This window comes from Syngnathus acus, chromosome 9, assembly GCF_901709675.1.
Source record: "Syngnathus acus chromosome 9, fSynAcu1.2, whole genome shotgun sequence".
NCBI classification, from domain to species: domain Eukaryota; kingdom Metazoa; phylum Chordata; class Actinopteri; order Syngnathiformes; family Syngnathidae; genus Syngnathus; species Syngnathus acus.
Window position 1 is genome coordinate 9,222,823 of NC_051094.1, and position 19,175 is coordinate 9,241,997.

The 19,175-nt window shown below is 42.0% G+C and overlaps 2 protein-coding genes across 13 annotated transcripts; one reads left to right on the top strand and one right to left on the bottom strand.

Moving 5' to 3' along the window:
* Positions 1-21: 21 nt before the first annotated feature.
* On the bottom strand, positions 22-11,771 carry git2a (G protein-coupled receptor kinase interacting ArfGAP 2a). Of its 12 annotated transcripts, none has more exons than XM_037258256.1 (22): positions 11,415-11,771; positions 9,324-9,457; positions 9,067-9,179; positions 8,871-8,976; positions 8,691-8,777; positions 8,413-8,543; positions 8,246-8,340; positions 7,897-7,942; positions 7,622-7,627; positions 7,482-7,530; positions 7,325-7,397; positions 7,139-7,236; positions 6,940-7,048; positions 6,372-6,514; positions 6,123-6,272; positions 4,840-5,088; positions 4,101-4,190; positions 2,508-2,590; positions 2,232-2,423; positions 1,955-2,083; positions 999-1,062; positions 22-862 (listed from the first exon to the last, which is right to left on the bottom strand). In XM_037258256.1, exons 1-22 carry the CDS (start codon positions 11,464-11,466, stop codon positions 650-652), a joined length of 2,412 nt encoding a protein of 803 aa, XP_037114151.1. In that variant the 5' UTR covers positions 11,467-11,771; the 3' UTR covers positions 22-649. The 12 variants fall into 12 exon arrangements, with proteins under 12 accessions (XP_037114151.1, XP_037114150.1, XP_037114153.1 ...); XM_037258255.1 differs by having other exon boundaries at positions 7,482-7,533; XM_037258258.1 differs by lacking the exon at positions 7,622-7,627.
* Positions 11,772-12,553: 782 nt separating this feature from the next.
* Positions 12,554-19,161, top strand: ankrd13a (ankyrin repeat domain 13A). Its single transcript, XM_037258833.1, has 15 exons — positions 12,554-12,999; positions 13,495-13,630; positions 13,759-13,883; positions 13,976-14,021; positions 14,274-14,417; positions 14,493-14,682; positions 15,015-15,081; positions 15,174-15,255; positions 15,872-15,933; positions 16,428-16,558; positions 16,634-16,791; positions 16,871-17,002; positions 17,076-17,236; positions 17,318-17,382; positions 17,639-19,161. Exons 1-15 carry the CDS (start codon positions 12,892-12,894, stop codon positions 17,835-17,837), a joined length of 1,806 nt encoding a protein of 601 aa, XP_037114728.1. The 5' UTR covers positions 12,554-12,891; the 3' UTR covers positions 17,838-19,161.
* Positions 19,162-19,175: the final 14 nt, after the last annotated feature.

The following is a 19,175-nucleotide window of genomic DNA, read 5'->3' on the forward strand; positions in this document are numbered from 1 at the left end:
AACCAGATATGAACAGCTCTATCTGATAATGTTGCACAACACAAAACAGATCAGAGCACAAAACACGTGGACGGACGAACGTACACATGGTTTTTAGCTCCTACTATTTGTAACAATGCCAACAATGTAGTGGCACACGGACTGCATCATAGTGCAGAGTAGAAACATTTTCTTGTCAGCTTGCTAATGGTAGACCACACAAGCGACAGATAGCGACAAAAATGTATTCATTATCACAACAACACCCCTACGTTGCACAATTGGGAGCATATTCTCCCATTCGCGATGAAGTTGTTATTTTACATGTGGGGCTTGCGCACTTACAAGGTGCGGCGATTCTCCCGTCCAGACTTCTGACACATCGACCGTGCGTATTCTGGAAATTCACGCGCCGTGTGAAATGAATCCGCTACTGTGCTTGATCGTATTGGCTTTTAGAAGAGGACTTGTGGAACATTAATTAACCTTGAGTTAAATTGTGCAATTAACAGTATTTGTTGTAAAGCTCAGATTTGGTAAAAGTCCCATCAAAAATAATAATTAAAAAACTGAAAGGCATGCATATTATTACCACAAAGATGAAAACAAAACCAGTTCTAAAAAAAAATCCGAGCCCAAGGACTGAGATGCACGTGGCGCTGCAGCCCTGTCAGTGGGTGTTCTCCTTAGTGGTGATGGTGACAAGCTGCTTGGCTGCCTTGGCAATATCATAAGCACATTGAATGACCTGCTGGGTGACAAGCTGCATGTCCGGTCCTGGGCAGCCTTCCGGAGGCACCGCCTTCCTGCATTCGCTCTGAAGCCTGCACGCACTGGAAGTCAACAAGCGCAGAGAGCTTCTCACAGTCTCGGAGCGCGGTGGCTACGGAGACAAGTGAAGTATGTATCGGTAAGTTGAATATGTGCTATTGTATTTTCTAGCCATTTCACATTCATCATGATTAGACATCTTGACGAGCCACTTGTGAAGGAACAGAAACTGACACCAGTTTTCTTACCTTTGGAAAGAGTGCAGCCATTTCTGTTACAGCCACGTGTATTCTTTCTGAGCAGGGTATAAAGCTGTGGGAGAGCAAAACAATGTATTACCAAGATTGGTTCATTTGAACAAGTGTACTATGCATAAATTCACAACACAAGTGTAAATTCAATTATTGTAAATCCATGCTCAATAGTTCAAGCAAAATAGCACACATTTTAGATATGCACTGTTTCCAAAACATTCATACAAAATGGCAGATAACATTTGTCATTAGAGAGTTCCATTGCTGTAACTACAGATGCTGAGAGAAACAATATACAAGAAACTCAACCAAGCTTTGACTTATAGGTGCCTCTCAACAAATATCGTAGGAAATAGATTTCAGTTCAATTCAAACAGTAAAGAGCATCGATTCATGTCATTCACTCATGCACATAAGTGAAATATTTCATGATTTTATTGTTTTACTATTTTGATTATAGTTTACAACTAGCCAAAACCCCAAATGTATCATCTACAAAAATTTGATTTCAAAAGATACATCTACAAAGGACTTTCCTCTTTGTTTAGCTAATCTGTACGAGTTTCCCTTTTTGAATCACCCACAGCAGATGGACACAAGCAATTGCTGCTGGTAAGATGCAGCCTGACTATCATTGAGGTGCCCTTTAATTTCACTTCAAGAACTCTGAAAGTATCAGACCCAGAAAAAAAATCAATTCAACATTGTAGCATAGAGTTGACCTACTAGTTGAATGAGGTTTTAGTATGACAAAAGTGTAAAAGACGAAGATGTTGTGTTAGGCATAGTCATTCAAACAAACTCATGCTGATGAAAGCCAAACCATGACTAAATCAGGACCACGTCATGGTAAGAAACATTTGTGGCTAATGATTCACAATTTAAGAGAAAGGGCGGAGGCAGAGGACGAGCAAACGGTGCCTGGGAGGCAGGGACAGAAGCCAGAGTACCAGGAGGAGGGATCAGGGGAGCGCAGGTTGAGCGGATGAAGAGTGGAAGGCTTCTCAGCCCAGGGCATCAGAGTGCTGAAACATCCAAAACTGTGCCTGAGGCGGCGCACGCCTTCGCGCTCACACGGCCTGCTGACAGGCATGAGGCCCGAGGGCGAGAGGAGAGGAGTGAAGATGCCAGAAGAGTCAACAAAAACTCAACAAAATAACGGGAGATGCGAGAGGTGTTGAAATGAAATAGAGAAGAACTTGAATAAACCCGTCAGATCTTCCTGACCTCTCGTGTTTGTTATCCTGAGCCGCTCGCAGGAGCTCCTGAATATTTTTAGTAATCTGCTCCGTTTTGCGGATGACGTCCTCGGTGCTGGGAAGCGCCGGGTCCGACTCCACCTCCGCGTCATCCAACTCGGGGATGGAACTGCCCTCACCCAGCCGGCCACTGCTCCTCAACCTTCCTCTCCTGCACAGACTACAGAGGGAACACAACTTTACCGCTTGCAGCCAACTACTTATTAATGGCGACAGGGCATTTTGATGTCGTCATAATTCTTACCCTGAATCGTCCACTTCAGAGTCATTGAATGTATTGTCATAGTCGCTTTCAGGCATGCTGCTCTGCTTCTCTAACTTGGAGGCCTGCAGAGGAAGCGATCGATGCGGTGCGTCATTGGAAATAGAAAACAGAAACATCTGTGCTGAAAACACAAGTTGAGTTTTGCATCACACTCACCCATCTAAAAAATAAAAAGCAACTGTAATTTGCAGTGTTTTTTTTTTTTTGTTGCCAACAAGAGCGTGCCCAAATCACAACTGTCATAAAAGCTATTGCAGAAAACATCTGAAACAGGCTAATGAGGCCGTGAAGCAAGAGTGGACAATGTTGAAGCCATTTCGACGATGATAATTAGTACGGTTAGATTGTTTAGTCTGCAGAAAGTAAGTACAGTCGCTGACAGCAATGGAAAGTGATTTTTTTTTTAAAAACACAATATTAGGGGGGGGACTGCTATGCTGCATCTTTAACCAATTAAGTTTGCACTTTGCCAGAATAAATACGACTGAAACCCTCATCTAGAGACAGCAAAAAAGAGAAAAACAAATGATGACATTATAACTGTGAAACAAAGGCTTGTTTCTTCTAGAGGGGACTGTGAAGAAAGCTCATGATGAGGATGACAAAGTCCAGATGGCTTCAGAAAATAACCATCAATACAAAACAAGAAAATTAACAGACAATCCAACCTCACAGACAGTATCGGGTACATTTTCACTGTCTTTGTAAAGTCATGTGAGGCACAAAAGCGGCTCATGGCAGAATATGAAATTATAGCAGATATGTTTAGACACAAGCCACAAACTCCTGGATCATCACTTCATTACCAGATGGGAACGGGTCGGGCTGCTTTACTGTGCAAAAAGGTTTTGCATTGTTGGCGACAACAGCACTGTTGCTTGAATGCTGAAACTAGGAAAATTACTATTTAATCATATTTATTTATATATCTTATATTTTTCAGTCACAATGGATGATGTCATACAATGTAAAAAATGTCTTGTGGGGCTAAAACAGAAATTTAAGTTGAAGCAACTTTAAAAGCTAAATTCTGACATTTATGGCGACAGTATTAGCACAACAAAGCAAGCAAGTTGTTAGCTTTAAACAATTTGCCAAGTTATTTTTACGTGTATTTTCAACTTGGGGGACAATAGGTCTGTAAACTCCTAACGTCTTTGTTGAAAATGCGGGAAAGCCAATTTTTTTTAGCAAAACTTAAAATGTCCTGTCGAATTGCCCATTTTTTTTTTCCATGTACAGGTAAAAAATACTGTAAATCATATTTAGCATTGTCGTTTGCCGTGTAGAATTAATAACAATGAATTAAACAGACCTTTGTCACTATGACAATATTTTCTGAATTCAACTCTACTCAAAATGACTATTTTTTTGGTTTCCTTGAGCGTTTGTTTAGCCATCCAGTGAGTGTGACGCTGATTAAGGCGGGTGTTTGATGAGGAGGTGGCTCATGCAGATTGGCAGGCAGGAAGCAGAGATCAATAACGAGTGAGGCGAGGAAAAAGGTGATGAAAGCACCCAGTGGACTCGCTGCGTCCCGCAAGGTGAGCCCCGCATGAGGAAGTACTTAACCTTTAGATTACTTTCATCCTTGGACCAGGACAGGGTGGACGGAAATGAGGGGAGGGATGAAGAGGTGGTCACAAAAGCGCCCTTTTCCTTCTAAACATGTGGTCCAAATCACATTTTAGGGAGACAAAGATCTTGTTAAATTGTTATAACTAAAAATTTATGAATTATTTCCAATTAAAGCACTTTTTTTAAAAAAAATAAATCTAAGAAAAACAATTGTTAAATCCTAATTTAACAAAGTAAATAAAAATAAAACCGCTGCGCTTGTCTTTGTTACCGAACACATGCTTCCTCAAAGTTTTGCAATCAACTGAGAGAAAGCACCTTCATTCGAACCAAACAGAAAGAAAAGCAGATGAGATTATGAGTTTGTCATGCAGTACAAAAACACAGTCTTTGTATGGTTGTTTTAATGCTTCATCAACATAAAAGAGAAGACAGTACAAAACTGATATAAAATCACGATAACACCATCTGCAAGCCAGTGTACAACTAATTAATGTCTATAAATTTTTTTTAAAAAAGACACGATGCACACCAGTAAACAACAGATGTAATGGCCTGGCCTTGCAACGGAACAAGATGAGGTGTGAGAGGATGTGATTTTTAGAGATGCTCACAGTAAGGGGGGGGGGGGGGGGGGGGGGGGGAAGGAAATGGAGGACGCTGAGAGGTGAAATGGGGCCAGTGGGGAGGAAAAGGCGAAGGCGAAGGAATGCAGGGAACAGGTCTTACTTACATGAGGTGGGAAGGGATGCAGGGTGGGAATAGCCTCCTCTGGGTAAGGACTTTCCCCTTTAGGGAGATAAGGCTTCAGGCCCGAGCCGGTCTCGTACATAGACATGGGCCGACTGGCCCGAGCGGATTGCCGGCGTTTCAGGGCTGAAGGACCGGCGGGGTCGGGATAGTCTGACGTGCTGGGGATCTGATAGATATTGGCTGTGACCTGCCGCCTAAGAGAGGTGTTCTCACTTTGCAGACATTGCAGCTGGAAGAGACGGTCAGCAACACACTAAGAGGCGCTCGCAGCAAAGCAAGCCTTCAAGTCACAGGAGTGTTTATGCTCACATCGAAAAAAGGCCAGTGGTAAGCAAGCAAAGGACGGATTGCGCAGCGAGCGAGCGAGCAAGCGAGCGAGGTGGGAGTGGAATCAGAGGTGCCGTTTACAGATCAAGCGTTGGCAGCAATGGAGATTTGGGAATTGACTCAAAAAAGAGGTTTTTGTTGTCACTGATGTTCTTGATTATACTGTAGTGCGTCACTACAATCGCACTGTACTGGAAATGGATTGACGTTGAACATTGGGAAGAAAAATCGACTTCTGAGGACCACAAAACTATCATGTGTTTACCAGATTGAAATATTCCTATGCTGAGGAGACTAAAATAATAGACTACTGTAATATTTACAGTACAAATAAGAATGGCCTCTATCACATTTATGGAAGTAAATTGCCTTTTCTGCCCAAGCAGTAAAAAGGTAAATCACTTTTTTTTTCACAGATTCTAGGGCCCTAATCAATCATTTACAAAATACCCCTACAAAAATAAACTGCTAAAATTACATTGTCTGTATTTTCTATGAACCACTCGGAAGACAAATAAACATTACCGAGAGCACACAATAATGTGATGAAGCAAGGCACACTCATACAAATGAAGTTAGTCATTATCACCTATCTAATGAATTCAAACAAACAAAAAACATGCATTTTAAAACATTCGTGTTAGTAATTGGACAACATTCTTAAATAATAAAAAACAAAAAAAATCAACTGTGAAATGAGCCGGAGTGATTTCCTCGTCCGTTGACTACGAGTGAGTGAGCATGCTGGCCGACAACAGAGGGAGGGTGGAGCAGGAGGGTGTTACGGCGGCCTTCCCGTTCACGTGGTCACGCACGGGCGGCCTAATTACAAGGCACGGGCTGAGCCGCTGTGGCCCCCGACACCGATCCCCCACCCTGACTCAGTCCTGGCCCTCGGTGATGTTAGTGATCTTATTGTTGGAGCCCGGCGGATACCTTTTTCTGCATCAGTCGCAGCTCATCGCTCAGGTTGTTGTTGGCTTTCAGGAGATGCTGGATTTTGGCCTCGGAGGCCGAGAGAGCGTTTTTCACCTCCAGGTACTCCTGCATGGTGATGGGGCCGTCGGAGAGGTCCGAATCCAGGCTCTGCGGGGGTCAGAAAATACACCCATGGTTGGAATTGTGCACAAGATTATCCGATGGTGAAGCTCGTGGTTTCACGGCGAGAAAGGCGAAGCACCTCACCTTTGTCCGATCGCCTTTACTTGAAGGGAGCTCTTGGTCTGTATCTTCATCGGATGCTACGCTATCATAATCGGGCTGGTCGTTGTCCTGGCTGTCACTGCACGGCCGGCCGGACATGCTCTTCAGTATGAGTTCCACATCGTCTGCAATTAAAAGGGATAAATTGGAATTCTGTGACAACTGTTTTGCGTCATACTTCAAAAAAGCTCAACAGCATGGTTTGGAATTGTAAGGTGGGGATAAGTTGTAGATAATTTACTAGTGTGACATCATAGCAGCATGACTCAGTGCGACGCTGCAATGGATTTAACAAAGAAAGTAATGTAGCACTTTGTACATCCAATTACAAAAAGACAAGACTTGTTTTGAGAACATTCTTGTGTTCCTGATCCTTACGTGTCAGTGATGATTTTATGTCAACATATCGAACGGAATTCAGTTCTGCGGCTGGTGGTACATTGCTCCAGACAGTTGTTTTGGTACCCATTCACAATTTCTGCCCCGCCCAGAAAATATATGACAAGGTAAAACTGTGGAGTTTGGTCGAAAGAAGGTTTTAATTACTCACCTTGGCTGGCTGCTGAATTCCCTTGTTGTCTCCGCTTTGCATCGCTGAGTATGTCAATCACAAGCGTTGCAAATTCATGTGCATTGAAACGAGCAAGTTTCTGGCGTCCCTAAAAGAAAACAAAAAACAAAAAAACAGCTCATTCTTATGTGGTCAGTATGGGAAGAGGGAAAGAATGCATTTTGGGGCGCGAACTTGCCTGGTTTCTTGTGGATGAATACTCTGGATTGACGGGAAGGAAAGGCACCACAGTCGTCTCAGTCACAAGGGCGCTGTGATTCTGCGTTGCTAACCACACTTGGAGAGAGTGTGACAAATCAAATCAATTCAGTGTGCTTTTCATTATAAAGATCAGTGTGAAAACCGGCTCTGCAGAAACCTTTACCTGCGTCAGTTTCTCGCCTGTCTACCTCATCATACACATCCATGGCCAGCTCCTCAAATAAATGATTACTCAGCTGCAAAAGAGTCACAAAGTTGGGACTTTTAAGGAGGAAAGAGACAAAGTGGAAATAAAATAGTCGGGTGATGCCATCACTTACTGACTGCAGCTTCTTCTTTGCTGCCTTGGCCAGTTCGGATAGATCTAAACTGCTACAGTGAGATATTTTTTCAATCAACATCCTGCTGAAGCCTAAGGTCAAATATTGATGTGCATGACATGCCACTTGATCACACTTACATGTTCCTAATCCACCGACAGAATGCATAACAAAAGATCAAACAACAACATTTAAATGTTTGCGCTAGTTCTGTGATAAGAAAAGAAAAAAAGGGCTAAAAGGGTTAAGTGTGACATATTTGGAGGTACTCCACTTCCTCTGACAATGTTTCAGCGAGTCCCAACAAGCCACTTGAGAGCAAAGGCAACTTTTGACTGTTGCAACCGCCTCACTTTGCAGTTTCAAGCTAAGTTAAAGTCGCTCAGTGAGAAAACATTAGGTTTAACTCGCTTACCTGTCGGCCATTTGAGGAACGATGAAGTGCGGCCCATTTTTATGATCTTAAAGGAACAAGAAGAATGTTTGTGTACATAGAGCTCAAATTCAAAAGTAGGAAAAGTCACGTACTGTTTGACAGATTACCTAAAGTAAGCTTGAATTCCTGCTTCAGTATCACTTCTGAGAGGACTGATTTATCAACTGCCTTGACTCAGTCTAATCTAAAATCATTCTTGGCTCGATTTTTCATGACCTTCAATCACCTTGCTGACAATAATACCTGAATGATGAACAGTGTTTTCTACTTTTTACTGTATGTGCATCATGATTTGAACCTTATCCGATCACTGAAAGGTGCAGCACACCTGGTTTCCTCCCACACAGGTAGAACGCCAACCGATCCGTCAGCTCGTACTGAATCTCCACCAGTCTATCTGCCAGGTCGTGGTGGCCTGCCTCCCTAAGGTGACACGTATTACAACCCTAGCGGAACCAACAAGACTTGTGTGAGCGTAATAACCAGGTGACCAACCTCGCATAGTCAATGGGAGTTTTCCCGTTGCTATCAGGGGCTCCGGGATCGGCGCCGTAAACGGTTAACAGTTCCGCTTGAGAGACTTGCCCTGCCTTTGCTGCCACATGCAAGGGAGTGTTGCCCTTTTCCTTGAAGAAAAAGAATGTGTGAGACCAAATCAGACAGAACATGTGTCTTTAAAATTAGACATGTGAGTCTAATTTTAAATTCAATACTACTTGGATAAAAGGTGATTTAGGATTAAAAATGAATGAGGTTAGTGGCGGGAATCTTACTGGGTGAAAGAAGTTTGCTTGAGCGCCCAGAGAGAGCAACCTCAAGCAGGTCTCAAGATTTCCAGTGCGAACACTTGAATGAAGTTGCTGCAATAAAAACAAAACAAAAAAAAACAACCTACATTGCCAATCAACTGATCTTATGCTTTCCTTGTGAGCGGCGGCAGTATTTCTCCTCACCTTACTCAGATCCTTGGCTGTTGAGCTGTCATCCTCCCGACAAGGCATCCGGTGGACAAACGCCAGCATTTGATATTTGGCTTTGATAAATTCGGACTTGTTGGGGCTATCGGGAACATGAGGAGATACAACAGTTCATAGAGAGACAAGTAAGGAGGAGGAAAATGTTCATCGCTTTAAAATAAGAACAACTCACTGCAACTTGTCTTGGGGGTTGGCCTTGCGTTTTCCACTCATCACAGATGCTGGGTCCAGAAGGGAATGCTCCCAAATGGAATTAGCGCCATTGCTGTACAACATCTGAACCATCTAGGTGAAATATAAAACTTTTTTTTCCCCCCGAAAGCCATTCAGAAGAATGCAGTACTAATTTCTAATTCAGCCAAAAATGGATACACTTGTATGCACACTACCAGTCAAAGGTTTGGACACACAAGTAAGAGTAAGAATTACTTGTAGCTGTGTCGGAGGCCACGGCGTGTGCGTCAGGTGACGGACTTGAGAGCTGTGTCTGCCCAGACTTCGATGAACACTGCAGCACTCATCGCAAATCAACACCCCCCTGTTCACTGAGGCCCAGCGGGGTTCTGCGAGGCGGGGGGAACAGAACACTTACTCGCTGTTAACTCCGTTTCGATGCGAGATGCAAAATAAAGACATCCATTACAAACGAGTGCAAAGCCTTTTTATTTTTTTTTATTTTAAAGGGTGCTCCTTGGGCAAATCACACAATATACAAAAGCAATAAGCAGCTACAGCCTAGCCTCTTTTGAACGCGATAACTAATTATTTACAACAACAATTTGATAAAAAGCCTCTTAGAATGTTATTATCATAAGGAACAGAGTAGAGGCAGGTTTGGCCAAAGCTTATATATTTGTCACCCGTAAACATCACGAAGTGAATAGCGACAATCTTTCAACTTCTACGGAGCCAAGGCACCCATTTAATATTAGAAAAATCTCTCGTCACATCACCAAACAAAAAAAGGTGCAAAAACATAAATATGTGAAGAGAATCTCGTCTCAATTTACTAAATCAGTCTGAAATCTGGACCTGTTCAATTGTACATACAAAGTTGAAAGGCAAGAATCCATGACTTATTTAGTTACACAATTGGCAACGGGTAGATACAAAGTTTTCTTCTGAAATGTTAGAGCATTTAATTGCTCTACCTGTCACTATAAATCACTGGACACCAACGCATGTGATATTATGCGTGTATGATAAATTTACCTTGGCACACTACACTTCATTGGAAATGACTCATTTTCATCCAGATCCATTTATTAACATTGACAGTTGATGGTAGGGCTTGAAATGTAGACTCACTACCACTCTGACCTGCACAACACACTTTCTCTAATTCCATGTGTGTTTCTAAACACAGTAAGTTTATACTGCCCTCCACTCCAGCCAATAAATTGTAATCCATGTGATTGGCGGATGCTGAGATAGGAGAGCAGCTGAAGTGTAGTGGGAACAGCTGCAGGGGGTACTTAGTCACATTATGGCGCCTGCTTGTACCTTGAAGAGTCTCACCCAAACTACTGTCCTTCAAGACCTCTCTGCTGGTGGGCCTTTACGCTTTCCTCAAACAAGTGCTTCTAAATTTGATAGCAGATCTTGAAAATCTAAAAATATTCACAGCCAACAACTGGTCACAGTTACAAGGGAGGGGCAAGTGAGGCCAGCTGCTGTGGAAACCTAACAATAAAATGGCAAGATGGGCAGCAATAACCTAAGAAATTACATAGCTTTTCACTTCTGATCAATTATGTTCCTGTCTGTGTTTTAATGTATAATTTTAACAGGATATCCCCCCTCAGAAAAAGACTTCCGTATTGGAAACACTTGTCAATTCAGTAAGCATCCTGTTTGGCTTCCTGTGCTTGCAGAAAAACATCACGTCACAACTATAGAAAGGGGATTTCACACACGAGAATGAATGTATTAACAGTCAGGAATGGTTTTCAACTACAGTAGCTCTTTGGTTTGAAATACTTTGCTACATTTGGTTCCACAATGCATTGAGGAAAATGCTAAGCCCGGATGGTATTCAACTCCAGTTGAGTCATACTATCCAATCTGTGCAACCAAACAAGTCACATTAAAATGGGATCATTGTGCCTCGCATTACAAAGAAAAAGAGGCAATGGATTCATTGACGAAATGAATTAACAAAAATGTTCCATGCTATATAGTCTGATCAAACCCAGCCACACACCGTTCGTTTTTGAGTATTGATCAAATGAACAGTCCGATTGCTCAAATCAAACAAGAACTGACCGGAAGCGACCGCTTGAGGTCAAATAGCATCCTCCTCTGGGAGTTCAGATGTCAAATACATTAAACTCGTCACATTGTAGAGTTAAGAGTTAAGTAGACAGTAGCGTGCATGGGTGAGCAGAGTACCAATAATCCGATTAGAATCAGAATCATGGGGTGTGATACTTGTGGACAGACTGTCAAGAATCCACACGTCACTTAATGTGTCGAAAACGTCGGGTTAATGTTGACCGGTCGACTACAATGTTCACTTACCTGGGACGCAACAGTCTGCACACACCTCCGTGTTCCTCGTGCGTTTAGACATCCTAAACCACGATGGAAATGCTTGCAGAAATTAGCTCAATTTCTTGGCAGTATGCACGCTGATCATTGATGACTCCCTGGAGATGCCTTCCGCGTTAGCTAAAAGCTAGCCAATTAAAGGCAACACCAAGACGCTACGTCCGAATGAGGTTGTTTTGAAAACCATTATAATGCCATTTCCCCTGCAGCGCTGAATGCCAATATTCTTAAAGTTTGCCGAGTTAGCAGCGGGCGAGTCGACAACACTACGCCCGTTTAGTGAGACGCGCTGCGGTTACTGGTAGACAGACAGCCGCAACAAGACAGCGAGCTTCAGTGTCTGCTGGTGAATCAAAAGCAAAACCCCCAGCTACGTCTTACAGGAAAGCTTTGCCATCATATGAACAAAAAAGTCTTAAATATAGTCCTTAATTTATTGTTTTGTCATAATTTATAGCATTTTATTTGACAAACTGAAGTATTTATTCTGTTTTAGTGAACTTATTTGGAGCAGATTGCCTGGCATACATGGTTGAGGAAAAACTACATTGACTCATTAATCGCTCCTTTCGGCGCATATGAAGATTTTAGTGGCGATGCTTCAGTTCCAACAATCACATCATGATGACTTTAAACTAGGATCACGTCCATATGCTTGAATGAGGTCAGACTTGAGAGCCATTCGTGTGCCATTGTTTAGTTTACATTTTGTTCGTAAAATGACAAACAATCTGAAATGAAATACATAACGTGGTGACAGACGTGTTTATTACAAGGTAATTATCTTGGCGCGTCAGTAGGATATACAATTTTGATTATCCCACTAAATGCAACAGGCGACCCTATTTGATGCATAATTAACTTGCGCTGTATTTCTAATTTTTTTTTTTTTTAATATATATGCACATAGTTAATATTAATATACTTTTTATTTTGTGATTGGAACGTATGACCATACTGTCACAACTGCAGTGACGTTTTATCGATTCGTAAACGTACCTTTGTAAAATATTCGACACCCCCATGTTATTACGTTGAATGGACGTGTCCTGCTGGAACTGACTATTTATAGTTTTGTGGGCAAAATAATTAAATCTATTTCATCTGTATCGCAATGACAATTTAGTGCCATGAAAGTGTTTAATCTAGAATATATTGCTACGCGTTTAAATAGCATACATTTTGGTGTAATACTATTTAGTTTCTAAATGGGCTACCCCTGCCTTTGTTATGGACTCTTCCTGCCACTTCCTTGTTCGAACTTTTGTTTTGGGGACAGCTTAGCACAAGTTTAGTGAGGTAGCGACTACTCTGATTTATTTTGGTTGATAATGTCAACGCCATGATCGATAACAATCGTAGAAGTGTGCTGGTAGAAGCCATCGCTATCACCGTGGTCGTGTTTAGAAAAAGATCGCTAACGTTGCTTTAGGCTCCACACACAGAGATGTCTTTAGCTAATGTTAGCGAAAACATTCGAATGGAGTTTCCACTGCACTCCTCAGTTTGGGAGAATAATTACAGGAAGCTGGAGCAGCAAATTGTACTATTGAAGGTTAGTAAAACAGCCTTGTTGTCGGAAATGTAAAGCACTAACCATTGTTAGCTCAACGAAGCTAGGAAATTGCTACGAGGAAATAGGCCGCCTTGTTTGACAGATCTGCTCATTGCTACACGTTTGATGTACTAAATGCACGATTTTTAACTGGTACTATTGTAAATTAGTCATTTACGGATTACTAAACACGTACAATCACCGACCACACTATGAGGTACACCTGCTCAATCTTTGATCAATGATCAGTTTTGATTGACACTCCCAAATAGTATTACACTTCATAATTTACGCCATATTTATTAACGTATTTTGTTTTGTCAAAATGTCATATTTTAATTGGGTTGTGGGTGTGTAGACCTTTTATACACTCTATATAATGACGACCCCACCCGCATGTTATGTCTGCTACGTTTCAACCGATAGAAGACCTACCTCATTTATTGTGCTCCCTTTCTGTAACATTTTTTTTTTTTTTAATGTGAAATTCCTTAGGATGAAATTGAGTGTGTGGATCCGAGAGGTCGGACACCTTTGCATCTTGCTGTGTCACTCGGGCACATGGAGTCGGTGAGAGTCCTCCTGAGACATGGAGCTCAAGTTACAAAAGAAAATGCCAATAATTGGACAGGTTTGTATTTAACTGTTCCATTCACTGCTTTTTTCTCGATGTGTCTCACTGATGGAAATTATTTTGCTGTCTGTGCACGGTTCAACTGTTTTTTATCAAAACATTTGTCCTTGCATTTGTCTATCTAGTGCTGCAGGAAGCCGTCAGCACGGGAGATCCAGAGATGGTTCAGTTAGTTCTGCAACGGAGAGACTATTTCAAAGCATCCACTGCTTTGGAAGGAGTACCCGGGCTTTTGTCAAAGATTCGAGAGGTTTAACAAAAAACATGTTTTCCTTTATTTACAGCAACATTTAATGTGATTTATGAAACAGTAATTACATTCTTTCTGTCTTTTGTCCACAGTCACCAGACTTCTATATGGAAATGAAATGGGAATTCACCAGCTGGAGTAAGTTCTATGTAAAAATAGAGCAAGTGTTTTTGTTTCTCTTTGCACATTGACTGTCAGGAGTGGACTGAATAAACATTGTTTTGCTGCACTTAAAAATATACCCAATGACGCAAACATGGGCTTTCCGAGTCCTACTGTCCCAACCACATAATTAACCTTCTTTATTAAAATGACTCAATGTTTTGTCTCACTTTTTTTTTTTTTTTAACTTTTTTTTTTTTATTTCCCTCATGCACTGTTGCTTCACAGTCCCTCTTGTGTCCCGGGTTTGCCCAAGTGACGTGTGCCGCATTTGGAAAAGTGGAGCAAACCTTCGTGTGGATGCTACTCTTCTAGGCTTCGAGAACATGACTTGGATCAGAGGGCGAAGGAGCTATCTTTTCAGAGGAGATGGTGCGTGTGCGTTCTTAACAACATGAAGAGAATTACGTTATCTGATCAAATGGAACTGAACAAGCTTCTTGTCAGATTCGTGTGCAGAGTTGATGGAAGTGAACCATGATGATCAGATTGTGGACACGGAGCGTTTCATAATATCACAAGAAATGGAAGATGTCACTCTGGAGTCAATGCAGCCAGCAGAACAAGAAGTGGCCAAAAGGTTGACCACGCCAATTGTCAACACCTACTTGGACACCAAGGACATTGCTTTTGAGAGGCAAGGCTCTCATTTTCTTCACTTAATGGCTGGTTTCTTCACAGGTTGCAGTGTGTGCTTGCTTCCAACTGCACTTTGAAAGGATTCCTTCCCATTTGACTGCTTTTACAGATTGAGTGTGAACATGGTTGACAATCAATCCCACTCATATATTGGTTTACGTAGCCGTACGGTCATAAAAGTACAAAAGACATGACACATTGACAGCTTTAAAATACGACAAATTCCGATGTTGAGCTTTAAGCTAGTTAGTTGGCACTATCCAAGCTCAATGATATTGTTTATGATGCACTTCCCCTTGATATTTTTTTCTTTTTTTTGTCTTCTGACAGGAACATGTCTGGAATTTGGGGCTGGAGGACAGACAAAACCGAAGTAGTCAATGGGTTTGAAACAAAGGTTCAAATTATTCTTTTGCCAATGAGAAACAATTAAAATGTATGAAATTTCACATTTGTGTGAATTACCGTCTTCTGCCATCACTTTCTTAGGTTTTCAGTGTAAACAATGTGAATGTCATCATCAGGACAAGGACTGAACATCTTACAGATGAGGAGAAAGCCAGGATAAAAAGTAGGTGGAAGAAAATTGTATTTCTCCTTTAAAGGGGACCTTTTTACTTTGATTAAAAATTTACATCATGTAGGAAGCCGCTCTATGTTTTAAAAGGTTGCAACAACTTCATGGCGCAATCAAGGAAGTGTCGTTTATAAGAAAATGGTGGGTGTGGAATTTCATCACCAAGACGCACTTAGACTTGTCACTTAAAGTAGCGTTGGCAAACACGCGTATTGCTCTTTGTTTTTCACGTGGTGGGGCTTCATTTGTCGCCAAAGTTGTTCTCACTCTGGCATTTCAGCCAGTCTAGCTAGCAACTCATTGGCGGAAAGATTTGCAGGAAAGTGCAGGAACGGTTGTTATGTTAATTACATTGGCACGAGTGCAGCAGAAAGGCTTGCTCACATAGACATTATTAAAACTGGCCAGACAACTAAACATTTATTTAGTTGTTTAATTTCCCAATTGATGGGCGACCAGGCACTTTAGAGAATCAATTGTAGGCAAACATTCAAAATTCAAATGTTCTATAATCTGTCCCGTTTAAGATACGTACATTTTGTGAGTGTGTGTGCGCATGTGTAAAGCTTTGTTATTGGAGAAAAGTGAAATGTGGAATTTCTCTTAAAAGGTGAAAGGAACATCCTGGAGTCTCTGCTTGGCACAGTTGAACAGCATATAAGTGCACAAGGGGTAATACGCACATCCTGTCATCAAACACATTAACGACATCCACAACCACAATCTATTGAGATCAAATCCAAGCGCTCTTAGCAAAAGAACATGGGAATGGCACTTGTAACAAGGAGCAAAAGCACAAAAGTCCATTTGTCGTTTAGCAACCTCCTTCCTGCAGCCAAGAGCATGACATAAAACATCACAAATGGACTCGAAGTGACATTTTGATGTTGTTTAGTGGTTGAACCAGGAATAAAAGTGCCAAGAAATTTGGCAATTTGAACCTTTTTCCAGGTCATAACTTAAAGCCTTCTTTGTCCTGACATCATTTTTCGATAGTTTCATGGGGATTGGTTAATGGCTTTCATACAATACTACACACTAACAGACAGTTTTATTGCTTGAACAATACACCGTGTCTATTTTTTGTAAATTTGTAATTTTGTCTGGATGTGAATTTCAGTTTTTTTCTTCCCACAAGCTGATGTGTTGCATGCTCACTGTTACAGGACCTGACACTTGAATATGCAACAGCCACAAACCCCACAGCCATCACTCCAGCGGAATATTTTAATCCCAATTTCGATTTGGGGAACAGAGACATCGGCCGACCGATTGAGCTGAGCGTGCGAACGCAGAAGTGAGACAACGAACCTTAAGATACTTCCAAAAACAAGTTGTCTGTATATTCAAGCGGTGTGACCTTCTCACACAGGTTCAAGGGGACATTGTGGATGAGTGAAGAACATCCTCTGTCCCTGGTGGAGCAGGTGACCCCCATCATTGACCTGATGGCTCGGACCAGCTCGCATTTTGCACGTCTACGAGACTTTGTCACGCTCAAATTCCCTCCTGGATTTCCTATCAAAATCGGTGATTGTCGTCGCTGGGAGAATCCCTCTTTTTTTGTGTAAAACATCTAAATGATGTCGCGATTTCTTCTGTTTTGCAGAGATTCCTCTATTTCATGTGCTGAATGCCAGGATTACTTTTGGTAACGTGAATAAATGCAGTACTGAAGAGGAAGCCAGCAAAACACCAGCAACCACACCGTCGTCCTCGGGAGACGACGACGAGGCTCGAGGTAGCTGCATATTCAACAACCAAATGTATTAAACTCACTTTGCTTCTCAACCGCCGCTTACCTGCGTATCCAGTCGCGCCAACATTCCAGGTATGTCCGTCTGTGTTTGCGATACCCAACCACTACCACCGCCGAGGGGGCAGCCGACACGTCACTACGCCCGCTAATGACGAGGAGTTTTTGCAATACGCAATCCATCAAAGTCTCTTGGATTCCCACATGAACCGAGAGCAGGTGAGGCCTCAGCGAGCTTCTATTTATGCTACTCTCTCATCTATTTTATTGGGAATGCTTGTCACCTTTCTGTCACTGTAGGAGAGAATAGGTGATGAGCCACACAGCCAGTATAATGACGTCATGGTCAACAGCCAGAGTGACAGGTAGATTTTTTGATGTTGAGAAAATGACTGAACCTATTGTAGCAAGCACACAATTGATATTGTGACAGTTAGTTAAAAATGACGTGCAATTGGAAAAATCCACGTCAAGGCCATGTGTGGTTATGTATGCCAGTGTTTGCAACCATTAATGATGCACATATTTCATCTCACATTACCATTGTCACAACAAAAATGGCACAAAGTGGAATGGTCATACATTTCTGATCCGTCTCACAAGCGGCCTCTGTGATTCCAGGAGTATCCCAGAGGGGGTGCTAGTGGATTGTGGCGACACCTCCAGCCCCACGAGCACCTTCTCCACCTCAAGCCACGACTCAGAGCTCCACTTGGCCATGGAGCTCTCTGCGCGAGCACAAGAGCGAGAGGAGCAGCTGAGGAAGCAGGAGGAAGAGGACCTGGAGCGGATTTTGCAGCTGTCTCTCACTGAGAAGTAGAAGGACGAAGAGGGAATTGGAAACGGCCCCAAAGCGGCCGCCTCACCTCATTGACACTTTCCTGTCTTCTGTAGACCCCTTTAGGGTTTGTAATGATGTGGCGTTATTTTGGGGGCGCGCCTTAGCTGGAGGCAAAAAGATCCAGCTAACAGCGTGACTTGGGCCGTAAAGCGGTCTATGCAAATTGGGACCGCAGATTTTCCCTTTAACAGCCTAGCCTAAACAGGCAAAACTTTCCTTCTCGTTAACTTTTTAAAGAGTGTTTTGGGCTAAGAGGTTACACGTTATTTCGTATCTACGTCCTGAGGCGTGGTGGGCTTTTAGTACTTTAAACGGCAGTCCCATCATATCTTAGTCTTACGGCAGCTCCCAAGAATGTTATCAAAAATGACTACTTCAGGCGACGCAACCTAAGTTGCTACTCCCACTTAAGAATTAAGTGCCAGAGCACAGTTTATATTCTTGGTGTGGTTTTAATCTTAAATTTCTGATGTGATTGAGTTTGGGGAATAAAATAATACTTTGCTGAGGACCACCAGGGGTTTTAATGCTACAAGCCATTTCCATTGGATAACAGAAATCTCAGGGTCAAGTTGTAACAATTCTTTCTTTGGAAGTTTTAAACTACTGGTTATTATTATCACATATCTCTCTGCCATACTACTAACTAAAAGTACATGCAGGTTTCTTGTACTTTTCAGAAGGCCAACAAGAAATTGCTGCGAGAGAATGCAAGTTCCTGCAGCAGTTGTATATATGGTTGGTTTGTTTTGTTTTAAGTGGAATATGTAGGGATTTTCTTTGCTGCCTGAGCAAATACCAGCAATAATGCCTCAGTTCAAAAATGCAACAGCAGCCTGTGCAGGGTGCAGTCCTGTGCAAGCAGTCTCCATATTCCTGAAGGCAGTCGGACTTGATTGTTCCTCCTGTAGCCACAAACAACTTCAAACCTCTTGAGTGCGTGCAGGCCACATCAGGATCCGATTCATTCATTTGTTTTCTTTCAGCATGTGCCAACAGACACTTTGTCTGTTACTTGATGGAAAGTTTGTTTTGCCACCCAAAACCTTTTGATTATTTCCTTATCCGATAGGAAGCAAGTTGTACCCATCGTGATGTTGAATAACCACTGTAATGTAGTTATTTTACATATATGACCAACCACTAACCTGAGTGCTTTCAGCTAATCTTATCCTCTGTGGTACATGATGAAAAATGAGCCGATATCATTTTGCCAACCTTTTAATAAAGGACAACTTTTGGTTCAGTCAACTGAGATCTTTGAGCTACAGACGTTCCTAAAATAAAGCACTTTACTTACATATATTTTGTCTGTGA